This window comes from Anguilla anguilla, chromosome 3, assembly GCF_013347855.1.
Source record: "Anguilla anguilla isolate fAngAng1 chromosome 3, fAngAng1.pri, whole genome shotgun sequence".
Taxonomy (NCBI): domain Eukaryota; kingdom Metazoa; phylum Chordata; class Actinopteri; order Anguilliformes; family Anguillidae; genus Anguilla; species Anguilla anguilla.
The window spans coordinates 47,274,644-47,298,161 of record NC_049203.1 but is presented as its reverse complement, the minus strand read 5'-3'; the positions used below and the strand labels follow the sequence as shown (position 1 = coordinate 47,298,161).

The window sequence follows — 23,518 nt, the reverse complement described above, 5'->3', positions numbered from 1 at the left end:
CTCATACACATACACACTCATACAAACTCTCCTGCCTTCTTCCACTTAGCTTTGCTGGTTAGATTACCCCATGTATGTTCTGTATGTATGTTTGTTTAGTAAGTCGTACTATCAAACCTGGTGTCTGTTTTGATGTTACATGAACATGAGAGCAAGTTAAAATTGTCTTTCCAAGAACTATTTCCATCTTTCAATTTATCTATTAAATCTTTGATTTAGTTGTTTGATCATTAATATTGGTCATTTTAACAATTAATTGAAATTACAAATGTATGGTTAGATAATAGTAATTTGATGAGACTGATTACTTACTGCAATTATACTCCTACACCTACATATTTGGTGCCATGTAAGGATTATTAAAATGGACACGTTTTAATGCTCTATCCTTGCTATTCTATAATTAGTAGAGGTATATTCTCTGAACCTGACTAATCAAAACACGGTGAAGTCAAGCCATTTGTCCCAAACATGATGGTACCTGATGTTTCTGTTGAGTAATTAGTCAGGCAGATGGGGAATTTACTCAATTGACATTCACAGTACATTTTTCGCTGTGACTAAACTTGTTTGTAACAATGAAATCATGAAGTCATCACACAATAAAATGGGAATCTAGCCAGCATCTTAATCAGTATTCTGAAAATGATTTATGTGAGCTGGAATAGTACTGATTGTCAGTTGTAAGGATGTTGGCCCTTGCACACCTTCATACATGAGATCTACACTAGCTGATGATTATCATAAGAAGTGCACTGGCCTCATCCATTATGACAGTTTTCTTCAGGGGTTCTTAGTATGGGATCGATCGTATTTTCCCTTGGCTTGAATAACACAATGAGTAGGTATTTACTGACACATCACTGACTAACTGTTTCTGGTCCTGTGTCATTCAGATTGGTTATGCTCCGGTGAATGTTTTTTTTTTTTTTTTCTATTGAAATCATTGTCAACAATGAAGTCATAATTGTAATACAACTCTGAACAGACAACAACAGGACTGTTTGTAACTACAGAAGCAGAGAATATCAAGCGTGAAACTTTTTTCCCCAGACGCCTAAAACAATGTAATGTTACATCTGTTCTACAGCTATGTGTTCTATTCCCATCTCCCGATCGGGCTGTATGATTATGTTACCCAAGTTTTCAGTGACGTTTTATTGTGTGAAAAGAATATTCTAACAAAGCCAGCGTGTGCGTTTAAAACAGTGTAACTGGACCCAGTGGGCTGAGATATCAGAGTTTTGTGTTGAAATAATTACCCCACTAAACATACCATCTGGGCTATCGTAGCTGGCAGGCAACTTACACCAGATGCTACCTGGTAGTAGCTGAACAGCAGTTTCTCAACTGCCGTCTCTGTGGCTGTATACATTCCCTAGCTGTCTGTCTAAAAGTGTTCCGGTGTTTGTCCCTTAAACATCAATGAATTACTCACCAAGTTCGAACTAATTAATTATGAAACAACTGCCCCCTCAGTTTAAAATTCATGTTCCACAAAACCAATCATGTCACTTATTGCAGGAACAAGTACTGCCATGAATAGGATCCCATTCATAGTAAGTCATTCATAGTAAGTCTTGAAATATTGATAAGGTTTAAGAATGGCAGTCACCAATTTGGATTAAGATGTGTTAGTGTTATTACAACTCTGTTAAAGTAGATTTTACTGTTATAGAGTACAATTTTAGCTCTCTTGGGTAGTACAGTAGTACAGTTCAATTAAATAAACACTGAACATTTTATTGTGTGGTTCATTTTTATTTGACACTTTCTGATTTATTTGTCAGACATAGCAGGGAACAACAATTAAACTGTCATGACAAATTGTAGTTTTAAACAGCTGCCATCTACAGTATACAGTTCTCTTTTTAACATTTTAGCATATTAGCAAGCAAGCTAATATAAAACTAAATTACACTGCATATTTGTTACTTGCCTTTTAGCATTCACATTATTTTTCTTTTCTTTAAAGAGCGGTAAGGGAAGGTGATTCAAAGTTTGAGTGAGCAGTTGTTTAGACTATCTAATTAATTGAGCAGTTAAAGGAAACTATAGCTTGAGTCTGACAAGCTGAACTGCAATGAATGACAATAACCATATTTTTGCTAAATGCATAAATCAACATGCACTTAATGTGCTACTAGTTAATAAGCAATGATCACAATCTATGATTCTCCAGTTTAACTTCCATGAGCTGGCCTGTTCACTTATTTGCAAGATCTCATTGCCATTTAATGAGTTCACTGTCTACACAAGCAGTCAATCTACAAAGCAGATTCTGACTTCACCTATTGAGTGGATGAGTTTATGTACTTATAAATCAACCACATTGTTGAGGGACCATTGTAGTTAACAGTGGGAAGTTACTGTATAATTTCTATAATAGCAATAATATAGCAATATAATTGAGCAAATCATATATGGACTGTTAAACCTTAATCATCTCATGAATTAAAGTCTACAATGTATCTAATGTATTTATCACAAATGCATCATGTATATTTAGTAGTCTCAAAGTAGCCTTGAAGCATGACTTTGACAACAAGTGAGCTGAGACTGGCAGTAAGTCTAGCTTGCTATTCCAGTAATGGTACTGTAGGTAGTGGTAAAATAGCTTCTAAAAAAATACCTTCTTATTTCCAATTATCTAAATTACCTATGACCTGCTCATTTCTCTCTCTCTCTCTCTCTCTCTCTCTCTCTCTCTCTCTCTCTCGCTAGATGTGTTTTAAAACATCTAAATGTTGTTGACAGACACTTTTATTGTATCTCTAATAGTGCATAATTCTGTTTCTTTCACAAAATCAGAATTGTTATCTGTGCAAAACAATGGGGCTTAATTAGTTTTCATCTGCTAGTTGCTCCAGCAGTCCCTAATAAGAACAGATAAATATTTGTGCAATTTGGAAACAGTAATTTGATAAGCCTTGAATTTACTCTGTGAAGTAAAAGTTCCTGAGCTTGCAGCCTGTGGTTGTCTCTCCCTAAGGGATGGGAAACCATATCTCCTGTTAGGAGCATCCTCTTCGGTAAGCAGTTCTTATCTGTGCTATCATAGAAGGCTGATAGCAGGGGTAATATCCAGTAACAGCGGCTTTATGTGCGATCCAATACTTGGATCAATTCGGAATCCTCGCAAAACTTCATTAACCCTTAAGTGAAACATGCCCTCTTCTTCTTCACCGCTCTAGTGCTGTGCTTTCTTTTCTTTTTTTCTTTAAACGAGCAACTTGGAATCAATAATTGAATTGGTCGAATGGTCTTTATTTATTTGGTTATTTTTCAATGGTTTCACATTTTGTTATGTACCATGTTAACATCAGTAATGTCTGTTTTTATAGATACATAGATACATAATTTCATCCCTGAAAAGCTTATTTGTGTATTTGCTAGAAAGTTGAGAAATATACAAGGTAATAATACCATAATAATACCATAATACCAGACAATAAGACAATACAAATAATTTCAGTATTTAACTTCATAAAAATTTTCCAGAAAAGGTATTTTTGACATAAACACATAATACTATATTTATAATACACATTGAATTAATCCAGCAGCAAACATACATAGGATCTGTGTCTGTATGCTTTCAGCAGTCTGTAAATGTGTCTATACACTCATTTTATATGCAGTCTGGGGGAATGCACATGCATCCAAAATATTCCAACAGGTGCAGGATAAAAAAAATAAAAGTTAGTAAGAAGAGAAAGTATATCCACACACTGTTTTTTTCTGCTCCCAAAGTGATTTACTAGTACAACGTTTCAATCTCAAAGGTCTTCGTCAGGTACATTGGTGTAACTGATGAAGACCTTTGAGGTCGAAACGTTGTACTATTAAATCACTTTGGGAGCAGAAAAAACAGTGTGCGGATATGCTCTCTCTTCTATACACTCATTTAAAACATATTTATTGCTTTCCCTCTTTAAAACTATTTTTAAACTGCATAACTTTTTCTAAGCCAAAGCTAACGTGGTGGTAAGCTATGCTATAGCATTCATTCTCTGAATCTCTCTGAAAAATATAGATTCTTTCTTGATTAAAAGTACTCACTATATATATAAGCATAATTGGCAGAAACTCAAATCTATACCCCAAATTACACCTACACACTTAAATATTGCCATAGCAATGGTTCACATTCTAAATTCTGAATTCTAATCAGTGATTCACATCCAAAAATAGCAAAATATTATGAATCTATTGTGATTATTACAAACAGATCATCAAAGGACATGACTAGTTCTTAATAGAGCAAAGGCTTAAAGGTCACTTTAGTTTTATGATATAGGCTACAATGAAGGAAAATGTAACATTACATAGAAAATGACTAATTTAACATGGTATGCTTGACCTTGAAAACACACAAGGGGTGAAGGGTCTGCATTCGTGTAGCTTAATAAAATCAATGATGAATCTTAGATTACTATATTGCAGCTTATTATTATCCTCCTCAAGGATCCATTTCCACAAATCAAATTACCGTTGTTGAAACTCATAGATGAAATGTTTAATTTTACATCATATATCTTAATTCTGCCTTTCAATCTTTAAACCACAAGCAATTATCATATTCATTTCTAATAAACAATGATTCAGATAACATTATGCATAATTTGAGAAATGTATAGAATATGTGGCTTTCATTTCTCATCTACAGTAGTAATTCAAAAGCTCCTTGTAATGTAAGGGTTTTAGGATCTAGGTGTTAATACACCTGCATTTTCAAAGGCAAATGCTCAGAATGGACGATCAGAAATGTGAACCTTTGAATAGAAAATAAAGTCTGTCAATGAACAACCCTGCAGCATGCAGGCACCAGTAATCTGTGCTTTATAGTCATCTAAGAGATTCAATACATTAGCATATTTAAGTATTATATTGCTGCATTGTCTTAGTCATTCCCTTACTGATTTCTTATCATCACAATCAGAGAAAAGAACAAATAATGATATAAAGGAAACAGATTTTACAAAGACTAATTATTAAACTATTATAGTCTCCAATAAACTTGCCAATTATTAATGAAAGCAGTGATGTTAAAGTGGAGGTTTTTCAGCTCTACAGGTACTGCTCCACATTCAAATAAGCTAGCTAGGCTAAAGTAAAACCAGAGGTATTTTACTTACCTTAATTGTAGTTTTTGAATTTTGAGGATGTGACCCAACAGCAGAGTGGAAGTGCCAGGAAACATTTCCATATGCTTTCATCCACAAGCTTGACAGGAAGTTGTAGGCCATTAATCAGGGCCAATGTTGAGTGTGTAAGCAATGTGGAAGCAACACCAAACAGAAGGAAATGGCTTTGAAGCACTTGGAGTAAAATACACATGAAGCCAGACAACAGCAGAGGGAAGAGGAACATGGGATAAAGAGAAAAAGGAAAGCTGGGTCTCCTCATAGCCTTCCTCATCCCTGACTGAAAGCAATCCCTAAGACTGAATGCATAATGAGATCCAGGCTCCTGAGATTTTAGCTTTCTTAATCATGTTCATAATTAATTCAGGAACATTGATAATTTCATTACATTCTTTTTGTCTTATCAATAAATGATGTGACTTCACTTTCAGCCTTGTGTATGGAGAGACAGAGAGAGAGAGAAATAGAGAGAGAGAGAGAGAGAGAGAGAGATGCTGTGAATGATACAGCACTAACAACAGAAAGATAAATACGATACAGACAGTGAAGTGGTAATTATGATCCTTCACCAGGCCACCGGCATCACAATATGAGGTCAAATGGCCACAAATAATTAATAAGCTCTTATGGGCACAGGAAACAAAAACCATGTAAGTCTATTGGTTCTGTACGCACAACCTATTCTCCAGCTCACCTAGGCATGTCCAAAATACTCATCCAGAGCAGAGATGAGGATTTTATTTCATTTGAATGTGATCAACAGGCCATGTGTTGGATTTTGGGATGAATACATATACATATTGCTGTCTATAAATATTTGGACAGTGATACCATTATTGTTGTTTTGGCTCTTTACTCCAGCACATTGGATTTTTAGTGTAGACTGTATACTTTAAATTAAGGGTATTTACAGCCATATCTGGTCATCCATATGCATAAGAAATACAACTCTTTTTACAATCCCCCCCACCCCCTCATAATAGGTGTCTAGATTAATTGGAAAAAAATAACATAATCTAAAATAAATTTGCCATATTAAGCACACGGTTGAAAATAATTTGCATTCAATGACTGCCTGAAGTCTGCGACCCATAGATGCTGGGTATCTTCCCTGGTGATGTACTGCCAGGCCTGTATTGCAGCTATCGTCAGTTCCTGTTTGTTTTGAGGCATTTTTGCCTTTGGTCTTGTCTTCAGAAAGTGAAATGCATGGATTGCATTCAGTTGGATGCAGCTCAGGTGATTGGCTTTTCCACATTCCACTGTTTGGCTCTGAAAAACTCTTTGGTTGATTTAGCAATGTGTTTGGGATAATTTTCCTGTGGCAAGGTGAAACTACGTCCAACGAGTTTTGAGGCATTTAAAATTACTCCAACACAGTAAATGCTATATCCTCCTACTTACATGACTTTCTCAAATATTTCGGCTTAAAATTAGAAAAAAATAAAAAAACATAACATAAAAAATTGACTCAGTTAAGGAAATACATGCATTTTGTGTAATTTTCTTCACAAACTCCCCTGCCAGACAATAGACAACAGCAGGTGCTTTTACTCAGGTGAGAACGTGTCGCTGTCTACTCAGGCATGCTATTCAGCACTTGAATGACCAGGGCTGCGTTTCCCAGAGTCTCCTTAGCGCTACATGCGTCGTAAGGTATACCTTAAGGTCTTCCTTTAGGTCTCGAGCTGTTTCCCAGCGTCTCCTTAGCTAAGGTATACCTTTAAAAGGGTGGTCTGAGGCACTCGTAAGCTGTCCCTTAGCGCTGCGCTCCGGTAATCCTGTCACAGTTTTGCCTTATTATGCCAACATTTTGCTTTTCAAATCGACAGTTGTACTACAGTGCGCATCTAGTAGCACATCGGCATGCAAAAATAAGTTTAATATTAACTTTACGAAAAGTAATTATCCAATCAACGTGTCTGTGCATAGCACGTCGTGAGAATGTTGTCGTTTTACCTGTCTATCCCCATCATGATGGTAATTAAGTATAGGGCCTATCCATGATACTAATCCAATTTGTGAAAAGAAAAAAAAAAGTTTTTTTAATTTATACGTAGTGGCGCTAACATAGGATATGGCTTTTCAGACTGCCTACCCTGTAGAAATTAGTTCGTTTGTGTGTGAGTCAATGATCACACTGACTTGGAACAAACCGTCGGTTTATTAAGAATATAAAATCTGTGTGTGCAAAACCAACGTTGAGTGAGTCTACTTGCATGACCGAACTAGAGCACGTTGATTGGCCTAGCCATAAACACACATACAGGTACAGTGGCTCATAATGGACAAACATAGCCAAATGATCTACATCCCCTTCCTTTAGCTCACACCTCCTATATAAAACAAAATAGCACTGGGTAAATATCAACATTACGGAACATTTTTCTCACCATGTTGTTTTACGATTTTCTGTAAACAACCCAATAATGATATTCTTGGTTAAACTTAAGATTATCCAACAGCAAATTAAGGTGGATGAACAAATCACTTTAACAGGTAGACCTATTCATAAGGCACCCGGTATAGAATTCATCATGATCAATTTCCACAGACGCGCTTTTGCCTTTCATCTACGATCATTTTTGCATTGCAGAGAAAAGTTCGCGGGAATCAGTGCAGTGCAGTGATATGCTGCTACAGTTGCCTATATATTGTGTGACAAAAACAAATTAACATTAGACCTTTGTTTCAATAAGAACAAAATAATTCACCCATATGTAGCCTATGTCCTTTTCCCTGGGCTTCCACGAAGTCCCAGACTATGGCTTATATGTCCTGATTGATGCTTTTTATTTTATCCTTTGTAGCCTATATGTACGTAGGCTATTTATTGAAACTATCACAAGGTCTCGTCTTAACGGACTCTTAAAGAGATTAGCAGATGATCTCTAGTAGGCATAGCTCCCTCTTCTGCAATATTAGATTGATGTAAAATGATTATGACAACACTTGTTATATTAAAACGTCATTCACAAGCCTTTACAAGTGAGACAATTGATTTGCTTGGCATCGATTGATAAACTTTTCAGCACCACAGTGAAGGCCAGCTCCAACTTACGATGTACCTTTGAGGTGTCCCTTAACAGTTGCCTTAAGGTATAGTCCGGGAAACACTCGTAAAAAAGCGGTTTCCCTTTGAAAGGTATACCTTAAGAACCTTCGTAAAACGTTAAGGTACATCGAAACTCGGAAAGGCAGCCCAGTGCTTTGTTACAAATTTCCCAATAATGCTATCAAAACTAATTTCACAAATATAATCACACAAAATTAATCCACTGCAATTGTGAAAAAAGTTTATAAAGCCTTTTAGGGTGGGGAAGACTAATTGTGGATGCGCTCTGTGTCTGGTGAAATTCCGGCCTTACTGTTTTTCAATATTTTAATTGTTCATTTCTGAGAATTGATGAGAGGTTGAATATTCATTGATTTGTTCTTTTTTTTTTTATTAAGCCCACTTAAAGCATATTTGTAAGCTGCTGGAAATAGAAAGAAAAAGTAGCCAGAGAGGACAATGAGTATCTCTCTTTGGCTCTTTGAGATTCATTAAATGATTAAAACTCTCACTGAATGTATGGGATTGCATGTGGTGTGCTTCGTTTAGAAGATAAGACTTTTGATTGATTTAAATGTATTGTTAATTGAGCCAAATGCATTTTTCCTTTAAAGGGTTTTATTTGTTATCAAGCTAGAGCAAGATATCCTGGAAAGGCAAAAAAAAGCACAATAACATTTTGAAATCAAACCATTTTACCTGACAATGCAGTTTTGCAAAGAAGGCTATAATTCCTCCAGTGCAATGTGAAATACTTATATAAAATTATAGAAAGTGTTTGGTTGCAGTTATTTGATGCTAAAGGTGTTGCAACAAGTTATTAAGTTTAATTACATGTATTGGTTTTAAAAGAAAAATTGATATTTCATGATGTCAATATAATAAACACCATTGCAAATGATGGGGTTTATTTACAACAAAACTAACAGTACATAAATACATAAAACATATTTAATTATTTCTGAGCCACCCTAAAAATAGGATAACAGATGGGGAAGTGAAAGCCAAGATGCATTACATGTTTTGGTACACACCTCCATGTAAAGTGCTCCATAACAAGCTCCTCGTTTTACTTCAAGCCCAAAATTGTGTATTGTGTGATGATCTATGTGTTCTGTAGGAGTGCTCCACTCTCGCAAACAGATTGCCACAACACTTGTAATGATAAGGTGTAGCCCAGCTGTGCTGGTGGAGAGGGCAGGAGGCTATAGTATTACCATAATAATCCACTTCTGGTCCCACAAGCCTTCTGGTTAGAACAAGCTCCTCCACTGGAAAGCCACATCTGCAGGTTTGCTCACTGACACGTGGCAACATCAGCCCGTAGGCGATGCAATAAAGCTGCCTTAATGCGCCACGAGAAAATAAATAAATAAAATAAATGTTCAGGGCGGGCTCCCAGTTGCAGAAGTAGATGGCCGTGTGTGTGTAGTCCTGTTCATACAAATTGGAACACAATTTGGAACATAAAATAAATAAAAACATTTTTTAAAATAGCTATGACATGTACTAACAAGTTATTTGGTCTGTACTTTTGATCTAACATTCCTGGAATCTTTATATCTGACTTTATTAGGATCGTCTCATGTTCAGAACAATGGCAATAATGTGGAAAATATACACTTGGGATCCATACATTTCAGATGGAGCGCTCACTATTTCTCAGTGGATTGTCCAATTATGTCTGCAGAGGAAGGCATTATGAAGGCAGTCATTTCAACCCTTTCTCCCGAAGCATTGATAAAGACACTTTCCACTGGGGTGTACTTCTCTTAAATAAATCAATGTAACCTATGCAGAAACAGGTGAAAATTTGTAAGGAATGCACAGAGAAAATTTTTTGTCCCCAATGTGGTTTTGTTTTATATTGAACATTTGATACCAAATGGTCATGCTTATTTTCTGTATTCCTATTGATTATTTGTTTGTGATGATCACGCACATTTTTTTCATTTTGACCTTTTACATATTTTGCTGTGCATTTTTAGTTTGTTACATTGTTTTAAATAATTGCTGTCTGGGTTGGAGTGGCTTTAAAAAAAAGAGTTTTGAGATCCTTCTTGGTGAGAGTTGGAGCCATGGAGGGTTGGGAGGAGAACAGCGAACGTTGGTGATGTAACAGACAGAGACTTAACGGCGAGCAAATACGCAGCTGAATTTCTACAATTCCGAGGACAGACTGTGCTCGAACGCTGGAGAGAACCCACGAATGGGATCGACTCAAGCGTTTCTCAAAGGATTGTCTCCAACGCGGGAATCTCTATGTTCGTCCTCACCGTGAGTACGCTGACCACACATGCTCAAATTAAGTGCACTAAATTTCCAGTAGGGATTTTACAGTGCTGCCACATGGAATAGATATTTGTCTTAAAGTTAGAGCAGGCTGAGGGCCCTTACCTTGATTGCATATAAGGCCCTTATATTTATTTAATATGAGAGCCCTTGCATTGATCACATTTTAACACAGAAGAGTATAATAGTGTGGTGAATTTCCCAAAGCACATTATAGTGGTAATAATGTGTGGAAGCATCTCTTCAAGACATTTGTTAATTTACCAAGTGTTTCCTGAAACAGGTTGCTACTCAAATAATATGAAATTTCCATTTTTTTCACATTCTGGGCCTAGTCGTGAGATTCCAAGTAGTGTTTTATGTGTGCCGTGTTAAACCCTTTTGTACTGATAAAGGAAAAATCAATTAGCCTAACAGGATTACCTGCATCTATATAAATCAGCCTACACAAGACAACTCACCAGCCCACCATTTCAAACCTGAAACGAAAATGGCAGGATTGAAAATAATTATACATCAAAACCAAAGACGCTGTCACCGCAGGAACTAGATTGCCACCTTGAATGCTAAAATAAGAACCAGCTTTTCACCTCTTAACAAATTTAACAAAGATGCAATACTTGGCATGCACTGCCTTCCAAGGAATTAGATAATGGAGCTGCTCTCTCTCATCAAGAGCCGGAAAGAATGAATAGGCGCAACTATGCCTTAAGCCATAAAGAACAGTTTTTATCGGTCTTATAGTATTATGCTACAAATTCTACAAATCATAGGGGACAGCCATGGCATGATCAAAGCAGCATGGGTTTCAATGCCATAGCCAACATACCTTGGGTCACTGGAGCTGTGAATGGCACACTTGTCCCGATCCTGAACCCATTGCTCAGGGACCCCACTACATTTGACGTTAGGGATACAGTTTCCTCAACATCGAAGTTTTATGCAATTCCAAGTGCCAAATAACAGATGTGGTGGCAAAGTGGACAGGGCGTAGACATGACCCTTTTATGTGGGCCAGGTCCAGCTTATGAAGGACAGTTGAAAGAGGAGATTATTTAGGGTGTCACTTGTTGGATGACAGTGGCTGTCCTCTCTGGCCATACCTCCAGACACTCATTTCAAACCCCCAGTGTGCAGCAAACCAGTGCTACAGGACATATATGGGGGAAATCAAGGTCAGAGCTGTTCTTCATCAGCAAGTGAAACCAGTGAGTGGGGAGGGCAGGGTCCCAGCCGGATCCTGCTTCACAGCCAGTCAGAAGTGGCACGTGCCCTCTGCTGTATCTCACGGGCATGCACGCTCATCCTCGTGCATGGCTTTGATGTTGCGCCTCTATCCTGCCCAGCGGCACTCGAGGCGTGGAAGCCGAGAGGGTGGGCGAATGTGAACATGGGTGAAATAATGTCGCCATTTGCTAGTGATTAAGCTCTAAACACAAAAGGTCAGCTGGGCAGCAAATGGCTGGCCAAGCGCTGCTATTCTCTCGGGGCAGTCTAAACCTTTTCAGGCTGAGAGGTACTGTAAAAAGGATTTTTACAGGGAGAGAAGCTGATGAGAACGCAATACACAAGTCATTTGGATTTCAACTGTCCATTACATGTCCTAGTCAAATTTGCCAATTTGTGTCATTTAAGGAATATGAAATTAGGCCTTGGACAAAATCAATAGAAAATGTAGTTGAAATCAACAGTCATAAATTTTTTTCATATTTAATGATTATGAAAATGTTGACAGAACAAATGTGGGAGTGCACAATTCTGAATGCCTTCATTACAGCCAATAGACTTATGTGTACATAATATATAAAACTGGATGTCATTGTGAAATCATTTACCCCTAAGATGTGTATTATAATGCAGAAAATCCTGTAAGTATCAAACTGCTTGCATAATGTTACATTGTAATGCATGGGTTCGGAAATTATATGAGTTACTTTATTTTTCTTTATAAAACAGCCAGAAAGGATTAACTTTATAAAATAAAAAGATTAGCATTCACAAAATATATAAAGTACAGGTCAGGAAGACATCATCTATAATATTAGAGAATGTGCTAATGACATTCTCTAAACTGCTCAATGTTTATTCAACTTCAGTAAGGAGTTATACCCAACAGGGATAAAGTGTTCCGTATTAGGCTAAAAATCTACTCTATCAAGGCTTACTTAACAGGGGAATTTGTTAAAGGACTACAATTATTTTGTTCTTTTTAAACCATTGCTAGTGAGAGAAAAAATTGAATAAATGAAAAAATGTTATTCATAAAGCACCCATAGTGGATGGGAAGAACATGCAATTGCACAAAAAGGGAAATATTGGCACAGTCTTCCCTCTGGATCATGCATATTTAAATCTGCATAAATTCCAGCACAAAAATGAATATGTTTTATGCAAAAACAGCTCAATACAGGGTGTGTCACAAAGACGATAAGATGACCCGAAACCTGGTGGTAATTAGGCAATGGGTTCTATTTTCATAGTTAAGGTGCAACTGCCCAGCTCGAGTAAACCCAGACTGACTGAAAAAAAGGTTTGACCACTGTTGACCACAAAACTACCAAACCAGAAGGAGATTTCCATTTGTGCTGGAGGAAATTAGCTATTTCACTAGCAGCCAGGCACATTTGCACTAGCACCGTCACCAAAATACAGCCTTCTGTCTATTTAAAAGTCATACAATGTGTAAACATACCAAAGACCATGGTAGCTATCACAGTTGCACAATTCTGTACAAGTGTATCCCTCTTTAGGTTGAGTCAGAAATTAGTTCAGCTTCTTTTTACTTTTTCCATAACTTTCTTTACTTTTTTGCCTAGTGAAACAAGGCAAAGGCATTACATCGATACAACATCATATACTTCATAAAGTACCTTCTTTAGCCTCCTGTAAAAATGTATTCAGCTCCTGTGAAGACAGCTTTTTAATCTTATCCTTCTTCATTTTGAAGGGAATTTACACATTGAGACAAATCCCTTTGAATCTGAACATTTACATTCAGTTCACCTGAATTAAATTTTTGTCACATCTAATTAAAATCAGCTTATCTGGAGTTACACATTAAAAAGTGGGAGGTAACAGTCCTAACTTGTCTCAATACATTGAAACCAACTGCTATGATATGTTCTGACTGGCTCCAGGACCTGTCAGGATTACTTCACAAAACCAGAATCGATTGTCCTCCTGCAAGCTATGCAAAAAATCCAAAAACATTTTAGCCTGAAAGTAGTAAGTTTGTGAGTCTGTAGGCCATTGCACTACATATGTGCTGTCAAGGTCTCTGCTGTACAGTTTTACATGAACCGTGTCCTTCCTCAAAGTAATCAAAACTAGCTTTAATATTTATTTAAATATTACTTTACTTGAATAGGCAGCTATTCAGCGGGTAGTTGGCCAATTATCTAGCTTAATAACCTTTTTTTATGTACTTGCATATCAAATTTAGCAGGAGAAATGGGATAGCTCACTCACAACAGAAAATAATGTAACTATATAAATTAATTAAATTCTTCATTTGCAGAAACAACTGAAGGGCGGATAGCATGTCCAACATCACCAAAAAATAAAATAAGGCTGATGACACTACTCATTGACAAGGGTTCTCGTTTGCAACGTTTTTATCTTGTTCAATTGAGCACTGAACACCACTCAGAAACAGCTCCGCATATCCGCACTAGCATGTATGCTAGCTTTTGTCAACTGCGTTTACATCCTTAAAATAAGGTCCTTCCGGATTATTAATGAATTTACAAGTCTGTTTTTATGGCAAGCTAAGGATGGCTGCCTCATTCTGGCCTAAACTCTAGAGTTTATTTTCTCCAAAGTGGAGTCCCATGCCTTTCTTGCTATTGTCAAAGTAGTATAGCATTTTCAAAAACTGGCAGATTCAGTACATCACCGTAATTTCAAAGCTTGAAGGCAGTAATAAAATGTAAATCTCTATTTTTTTGTCATGTGCTTCACTTTCCTAAAACATATAATTTAACTTTCTTTCAGTCGGTACATATCCACAGTGGATGCTTTATCTGTTGGGAGCGAAAATGACTTCTGGAAACACAGTTTTAATCTCTCAGGAAGTAATTAACATGCTAATGTCCATGTTATTTGTATTTTTGTTCAACACAATGCACTTTAAGGGACTTTAATCTGAATAAAGTGTTAGGCTTTAGCAGGCAATAAATAGGTTCACAAACATTAGTCTGAAAACTGATGGTATAATTAACTCAAATGCAATTTCAGCCATATACACAGGAGTAGTGTTTAAAAATATCATGGCTGTCTAGCCCTTATTGTAATCATGTTGGAGTGTGTCCTGGCTTTTAATTGTGACTTTAATTATCACCAACATTATTATTGAACCATTTAGTCTGAATTTCTTCATCTGTATAACAGAAGCGACTGAGTGATACAGCTACTTTACATGACTGCTAAAGGTGAAAGTGGAAACAATGTTTGGTATATATCATAGTACCACTGCTCCCTTACATGTCTGTGTGTGTCAAACATGATTGTGTTTGCTGTTTGGTGCTTTTGGTAATGGATGCAAATGGATATAGGCATATCAGTTACATTAATGTTAATGGATAAAATCTAGACTGAATCAAGATGTATATGTAAGAGCCCATTTTTCTCCATACACTTTACTGTAGCAAAATCTGGATTTTCATGAATGCATTATTCAGTATGGATTCTGACTCGCAAACAAAAAATATTTTTATACATCCTATTATATACACATTTTTTTTCTATTTCTGAAACCTAACTCTAAAGTAATATATCATTTGTCCCATATAAATTATATAGTTCTTAATTGCATATTCCCGGCTTATGATTATTTTTGTTATTGTGAACACGCATTTGTTGTTGTTGTTGTTGCTGTTATTTATGATGGTGGTGATGATGATGATGATGATGATGATGATGATGATGATGATTATTATTATTATTATTAGTATTATTATTATTATCATCATCATCATTGTTAGTATTATCATTAGTATTATTACTATTATTATTAGTAGTAGGACAAATAATACGGATAAGAATAATACGAAGAATAAGCAGAAGAAGAAGACAGCCACAGATGTAGAAAAAGCCAACTCTATCACAGCACGAATTAACTTAATTGTTACAATAGAGCAGCGGGTTTGACTGTTCTGTTCTTTGCTTCATGTGTGTAGGCTAGGTGTTTAACTTATAGCATCTCGATATCATTTGCAAAATATATAAATATAACATGTCTAATACAGCATCGGTTATCTGACGGACTGTAGCATAGCCTACTGTTAAGTGTCTCGCGAGAGACGTCGTGCTTGCTTGACGAGATCTGAGGGGCGCAGGTGTAAGCGCTCTTCTTACCCAAGCCGCAGGAAACAGCAGACAGATAAGGGTGACTGAGAGACTGCAGGCATCGCCGTGTGATCTTGCGGCTGAAAGGAGTACGCAAAGCTTCACGCGATTGCATCACTGCTGGACAAACCAGGACCGATATATATATATTTTTTTTTCCTTCTCCTGAGCACTTTATTTCTTTTGGGTATCTGCAAAGATGATGTCAATGAACAGCAAACAGCCACATTTTGCCATGCATCCTACCTTACCTGAACACAAGTACACCTCCCTGCATTCCAGTTCGGAAGCAATAAGGAGAGCTTGTCTGCAAACTCCACAGGTAAATTGAGTGAACTTATCTTTGCACCGCTGTCTGTACTAGAACAATATGCATGTCTGTCAGTAAAGAGTGCTCCGAAGCACCCTGACAAGGCACGTTTAATGCTTTTTTGTATGTCTTCCACGTCTTTCATCGAACGCCTATTATCGTTTTAAAACAGAATCAAAGAGGGATGTTTTTCGTATTTTATATTAATTCGTATGACTACACCTCGTAAAATATGATGATATGTTGTGTTTTGATCAAATTCCCTAGTTGCTGGTATACGCGTGTATGTAATTCTCCATAATATTACTGTGATTGTAGTTGCAGAACAACATCTTCGCCAGTCTGGATGAAACTCTCCTGGCACGCGCCGAAGCCCTCGCGGCCGTGGATATCGCTGTGTCTCAGGGCAAGACCTTTCCTTTCAAGCACGACATATCTTACCACACGATGAACGGCGTGCCATGCTCTTCCGGCTCCACAGTCCCGCTTGCCCATCACCACCACAGTCACCATCACCACCACCAGAATCTAGAACCACCGGACCTATTGGACCATATCAGCTCGTCCTCTCTGGCCCTGATGGCCAGCGGACACGATGGGACAGGAGGTGGTGGCGGAGGAGGCGCCGCAGGGTTGATCTCTACCTCTGCTCACCCTCATTCACATATGCACGGCTTGAGCCACATGTCCCATCAGACCATGAATATGAATTCACCACTGACCCACCACGGACTTTTACCCGGACACCACGGAGTTCCGCAGAGTGCAACTGGACTTACTAGTAACGGACTTTCCGCAATTAACGATTCAGACACGGATCCTAGAGAACTGGAGGCTTTTGCAGAGCGATTCAAGCAAAGGAGAATTAAACTCGGAGTGACTCAAGCGGACGTCGGTTCTGCGCTTGCGAATCTAAAAATCCCGGGTGTGGGCTGTCTAAGCCAAAGTACCATTTGTCGATTCGAATCATTAACTCTTTCACACAATAACATGATAGCCCTAAAACCTATCCTTCAGGCTTGGCTAGAAGAGGCCGAGGGGGCCCAGAGAGAAAAAATGAGCAAACCTGATATTTTGAACGGGGGTGAAAAAAAACGGAAGAGGACATCAATAGCGGCCCAAGAAAAAAGATCTTTGGAAGCTTACTTTACTGTTCAGCCTCGACCGTCGTCAGAGAAGATAGCAGCTATTGCAGAAAAACTGGACCTAAAAAAGAACGTGGTGCGAGTGTGGTTTTGCAACCAAAGACAAAAACAGAAGCGGTTAAAATTTTCTGCTGCGCATTAACTGACTGAAAAGTAGATACCTTTGTCTTTCTTAAGTTTATTTCTACTGCATTTTGGGACCAAGGAACATACATATGGATATCGTATTCGGTCTTCCTGCCATGGAAGGGTGCAAACACGGCGATAATTATGAAATTACCGGATTTATGAGGCTTCGTATTTCTGACAGTTATTCTTGCGTTATTAGACAATGCATTATGCAAATAAACGGTAATTCAGACCAGGCCTATAGTTCTTTCTGAAATGGTTAGATTGAAAACTACAGTCTACGCCTGATTCCGACATTGCCTTTTGAAAGCCTTAATCAGAATTTATTAATTTTCTTATTTTGGCAATAGCCTATCTTAACTTAAAAATCGTTTTAGATAATAAAACAGCCACCAATTGGTTATGTCATTATTTTATAGGTCTGCTTTTGCTGTTTTTGTTCCCTTTAGACTCTTGTTAGACGAATGCATTTGACAATTGCTGTGTTTGTGTAATTTTAGAAACATGTCACTGTCCTCTGTCTGGCTCGAATTTATGGCTTCAACACACACATAGCCTTAAATCGATGTTCCAACGGTCTGCACGATTTAAAAGAAAGAAAGACACACGACAATATCTTGCTGGTGTAAAATGAAGTTGGTTGTTACCACACACATTTATTTTAAATTTGCACTAAAATCTACAAATATGTAGATTATGTTACTCACATATTGAGATGTTTGTATTTGTAGGCTACAAATAGCACTGACGCAGTTCGCAGAAGGCGGATAACGCGTTTTCTAAAGAAAACTATTTGTAACTGAGGTTTCAAAAGGGCGTCATTTTAAAACATAAACTCGCATGATTCAAATTGTCCAGATTGGGAAAAGAGGATGCTCACTAATAATAAAAAATAAAAAAAGTATGTTTGTATACTATAGTTTGCAGTGCAAACAATCTATGCATTTACAAAAATAAGCACTACATAGAGTATCTACTGGTAGACGTTTGTAGATGGTATAAGTCACTGTTTAATGCCAGTTTTCACAGCAAGACAACGTTGTTTGTCCTATTGATTGTTCAACATATATTAGTGATTATTTATTATTATTATCATCATGATAATTTTGCACAAGTATGTTTACAATCGGTCACGTGTGTATCACGAAAACGTCTGTCTTACACCTGTTCATTGTATGTTTAGTTTATCTTTAATTGTATTTTTACGTTTTATTTTAAATAATTAAGTCTGTAAGCCAAATCCAACATCAGGGCGTTGTGTCCCAACAGTCTTGAGAATAAATCAAATGAAAATAAAGCAATCCCTGTGTAAATGTAATATAATACATTTACAGTTTATTAGGTTACTATTTAAAAGGTCAACTAAACGTCAACTATTGAGAAATATAGAGTTAATAGAACCACAGATGATTGCAATAATAAAACAACAATTTCTAATATTACTATTACTACTACTAGGATTGCCTGCCACCGTAGATCATCTTCTCACTGCAATCAATGTCAATGTTTTGTGTATTTTGACGAAACATATGTTAACTATTCACGTTCTGGGTATTAATGCGAATGATGCCACCTACTGATTCAATCAAAAACTTCTGAAATAGCAGCAATATATGAACCTGAGTGTTTCCCCTTTTTCACTGTTTTTGCTTAGACTTTTAAATTATATGATGTTTTTGTAATTAATGTGTTCGTAATGTGTTCTCCCACACGTCTGATGACTAAATCAACTTAGCACTTATTAAGGCTGGGACTACTTTGAAAAATGTTATTATTATAATAATAATAATAATTATTATTATTATTATCTAATTAATAATAAGTCACAGGCCATTATATAGACACCCTGCTTCACAATTAAAATGTATGTTAATTGCTTCCATGGATTGACAGTCCATGATGATTATTATATCTACATTGGAATAATTTTCGTAGGTAACACAAATTCACCTTTTTCTTTTAATTAAGGGTTATCAATTATGAAAAAAAAAACAAACAAACAAAAAAACCCCCAAATATATATATATATATATATATATATATATATATATATATATATATATTGCACTGTGAAACCAGGCTGAATGGTTAACTTCTTTATGACCACCCAACCTTCCTCCCCCCCACCCCCCCCCCCCCCCCCTCCCCCCCAGTGTACTCCCCATTTAAAGTAATAAAATACAAAATTAAATCTATACTCCAAAGGGGCCATTCAGTCTTCATCTCATTTTCATTTTCATTTTTCATTGGAACTGCGTACAGCAACACAGTAAAAATATAGAAAATTAAGTTGTTCAATTATTATAAATGGTCCAAATGAAAATGGGCAGCAAAAAATTCTGGTATGTTTTGACCATTTAAGATAATTCCTTTTTGATTAACTAATCTTTTTTTATGCTTGTACGCTTAATTTGGGAGTAACTATATGACTTGAGTTACAATTACTCCTCTAAGTTTGGATATTTTGTATAGACTTTACAAGAAGCTCAAAAACAAAGAATGGTTTTTCGAACTTCTATACTGCTTGGCAAAACGAATGTCTGGAACCGGAGGTATGATGAAATAGATGAAGAGACAATAAACATTTTATGAAGTCTTCAGAGCCGTTTGCCTCAAGCATTGTGAGAATAATATAAGCATTATACGTTACAAAGTTATGGTAGGTTATTTTAAATGACCACTGTCTCCGCATTTCTAAAAGACAAATATTTCAGAAAATATTGTATATTTTCTTTCCGCTTCAAACTGAATGTTCAAAGCATGTGATGAAATATCCATCCGCTTTTGCTGATATAAACCGCAACGGTTTGCAGTTGGCGGCTTTGAACGAACAGGCTGGTGAAAATCGTGACAGCTGTAGACTGTTGAGTACGGAGTAGGCCTAGTTATGGCTTTTATTTGGCATTTGGCTTCGGAATTGAACATTATTACGTGAGTAAGAAGACGTTTTGTTTTGTTGCAGCCTGTCAATAATTCTGGAATATCAATAAGGAAAGTAAATATAAACTATGTAACCAAAACAGTAATATTACTCGTTCATCATATCTAACGTTTATGAAATATTTATATAATTAGTCATATTTTATAAGAATTGAAAAAAAAGTGTGTGCATTATACATATAAGGCCTAATTGCATGACAGAAGGCAGAAGGCAAATTGTTTTCTATTTATACTATTTATGCTAGATTTATTAACGGAGTTTGTTTTTACATAAAATAATTTGAAATACTGACATTAAAATATTGATCAAAATGATATTCTAGGGTACACTGTTTTGTAATCTCATTTTACACCAGACAATACAGATGCTACAGTAACTGCTGAGTAACAACATAAATGACGGCTGCGGCTCTTCTCAAGTTTTCTTTTGTCACTTTAAATATAATTATTTCTGCAGCATAATCGTATGGTTATAAATGGTAGTCCATTAGTAGTAACATGTCTTAAACGAAATAACACTTAAATTAATCTATGCTGTTGTATTTAGGGTATGCATGTTTAGTATTGTCTTTCTTATAATTCCATTAAGTGAAGGCTGTTTAATGGCTGCGAATATAACGCGATCTTTGGTGTTTCTCGCACTTGACGCTGGCTCAATGCTATGGCAATATTTCAGCACCACGAACAGCTCCCTTGCAAATTCAAGAGCAATGCATTATTGAAAGCCTGTATCAAACAGCTATGGGGTGCTGTCGTTCTAAGCCAGGGTGAAGATGAAGTCCACTGTCTGACTGCACAAAAGCTTCTAATATGTTAATAGCCGTAGGGGATGCCTTGGGTACCATTCTCAGTCGCCTCGTACACCATATGTCAGCCTGTTTGTCACGTGGATCTATTAATCAGGAAATATTTTAGCAGTAGAACTCCACAAAACCCCACCCCAAAAGTTCAACCCAACACCTTTCCTTTATTTTATTGCTAAAAATAATGTGGCTTATACGGGAGTGTTGACATTAGTATTGGATGAAGCGACGCTGGGAATTACCCTCTGAATATTTAATGATCATCGGAGACAGGCGAATTTTGCAAGTTGCCAATCAAGCTTTCAACATGCAATGAATAACAACGTAGACTACGACGTGCGGCCTCTTAAATTCCGCAGCTCACAGATGTCGATGAGCCCAAAGCCGAACTTGACATTTACGCTTTTGGGTTCCATATTAATCTGGTAGTCCACCAACTATTTATTTATTTATTTATTTATTTATTTATTTATTTATTTAATAGATTAATTTGTTGTTTCCCACAGCGGTGTCCCATAATATGAGCCGTAGTAGAAGAGAACACAAATACAAGAATGTGACAGAACTTTGGTTACCATGAAATATATATTAAATGGCAGTTATTTAAAGTAATTGGTTCTCAAATAAGCTGTCAAAGTTTTAAAATCCTCCAAATCGAGCAAAAGCATAAAAAAACATTGAAATATAAATATGTGAACAATTTCTTAAAACAGTCGTACATTAGGCTCCGACAGAAATACGATTTTCACAATCGTAGTAGTTGTTACCTCCTGTATCTGTCGCTTAGATATGTTTTCCAAGAACGACGTTTTCTTATTAATTTATTGTAAAGAATTGCGCACTGCTAAATGAAAGTTAAATGCGATATATCGTGTATTTGAACTACTTGCTGATGACTAAACCTCTACAGAATTACGGGATTTCCTATTACCAGATTGCACATTCATCATCCCGATAACCATGCAGGATGCATCTGCGTTTTACTGTACTTAGCTCAGTTTAATATCATTGGATTGATATTTATTACAGCCTACTGTTTTCTTTGCGAACCGATTCCTATTCTGCGGTTGCTCTGGCTGTGATGTTGGAAACAACACAGAATAGAAATGTCGCGACATTATCTGTTCTGAACTGTGGATGTTCTTCAGAATTTTACAATCACAAGAGGTTCAATGCAAGGCAACCAACTTACATATGTGAGCTCTACTTGAGCTCTTGTTGTGGTTATTGAAATGTATTTTTAAGTACAGAATTGAAGTATGACCCTATGAGTTTTCCATGTATGTGGGCCCACATGTGAAATATTCATATTTGTGCATAAAAACCATTCGAAATATAATACATATATGTTTTTTGTATCTGGGCAAATTTATATTTAAAATTGGCTTATATCAAATAAGGATATATATCTATTTGTTTTGGTCTCACAAGGCATAGTCTGCGTGGTTTTCTGTGTAACTGTCAAGCTTTCTAGTATACCCATTATCCTCTGTTGTGCATCATCCTGAAACTCAGCGTTATTGACCTTTCATTGAGCATCTTTGTTCATCGTTAGCTTTATAGATGACCCCAGATTCCCTCTCTTCCACTGTAGACCACATTGCTTTATGACTCATGCATAGGCCTACTTAAGAATTTGAAACACACCAGTTATATATTTAAATATGCACGGTACTCAAAATAATAATGGTGCTGGGTTTTTAGTCATTTCCCTTTAAACGTAAAAACAAATGATGGCAACTCCTTTAAATTATAAATAGCCTAAGGAATTGGGGTGAAACCAAATGAAAATGACTTATTTTGCAATTATAAATGACAAATTGCATATGATTACATCAATGTCCACAAGTTTTAGGCTCTGTTTTCAATTGACTCAAACATTGGTTTACGTGCAATGAAGGAAATTAAAACAAATGTGCAGACGTGGCTGGTATAGGGACGTTCAGCAGTCCATGGTCCAAAGCAAAAAATACACTTAATTAAAATAACTGCAAGGCGGCTTGTACCTGGTTTAAAACAGTTGCTGTCAGGGTAAATTATTTCCATGAAGCTTGACTGCAACATCAAGGAAATTCCCAAAATTCAATCTCAAACATGTAAACTTAGACATGTTGGAAGATTCACTGGTCACCCCCAGTCAAAGCTAGCAATGCCAATTACAGATATATAAATGAAGAACATCAAGAATTACCTCCCACAATTCCCAAAGAACACTGGCAACATGTTCATTTATACTAGTAGTGGCTAGGCAGCCTAACACATTGGTTTCCTGTTAGAAAGTGCCCTGTGCTTGGGTACTCGTTTTTGTTCTCTCATGTTTTTTGCCCCCCATGAATGATTACTTTGATTTA

At 36.6% G+C, this 23,518-nt stretch overlaps 1 protein-coding gene across 1 annotated transcript; it reads left to right on the top strand.

Moving 5' to 3' along the window:
- The first annotated feature begins 15,797 nt into the window (after window positions 1–15,797).
- Window positions 15,798–19,245, top strand: LOC118223942 (POU domain, class 4, transcription factor 1-like). The gene is made up of 2 exons (XM_035411043.1): window positions 15,798–16,162; window positions 16,469–19,245. The coding sequence occupies exons 1-2, from the start codon at window positions 16,040–16,042 to the stop codon at window positions 17,435–17,437; spliced, it is 1,092 nt and encodes a 363-aa protein (XP_035266934.1). The 5' UTR covers window positions 15,798–16,039; the 3' UTR covers window positions 17,438–19,245.
- Window positions 19,246–23,518: the final 4,273 nt, after the last annotated feature.

Coding starts and splice junctions, on each gene's coding strand:
- LOC118223942 (XM_035411043.1), top strand. CDS start 16,040: ATGATGTCAATGAACAGCAAACAGCCACATTTTGCCATGCATCCTACC. Junction 16,163..16,468: donor CTTGTCTGCAAACTCCACAG/GTAAATTGAGTG, acceptor CTGTGATTGTAG/TTGCAGAACAACATCTTCGC.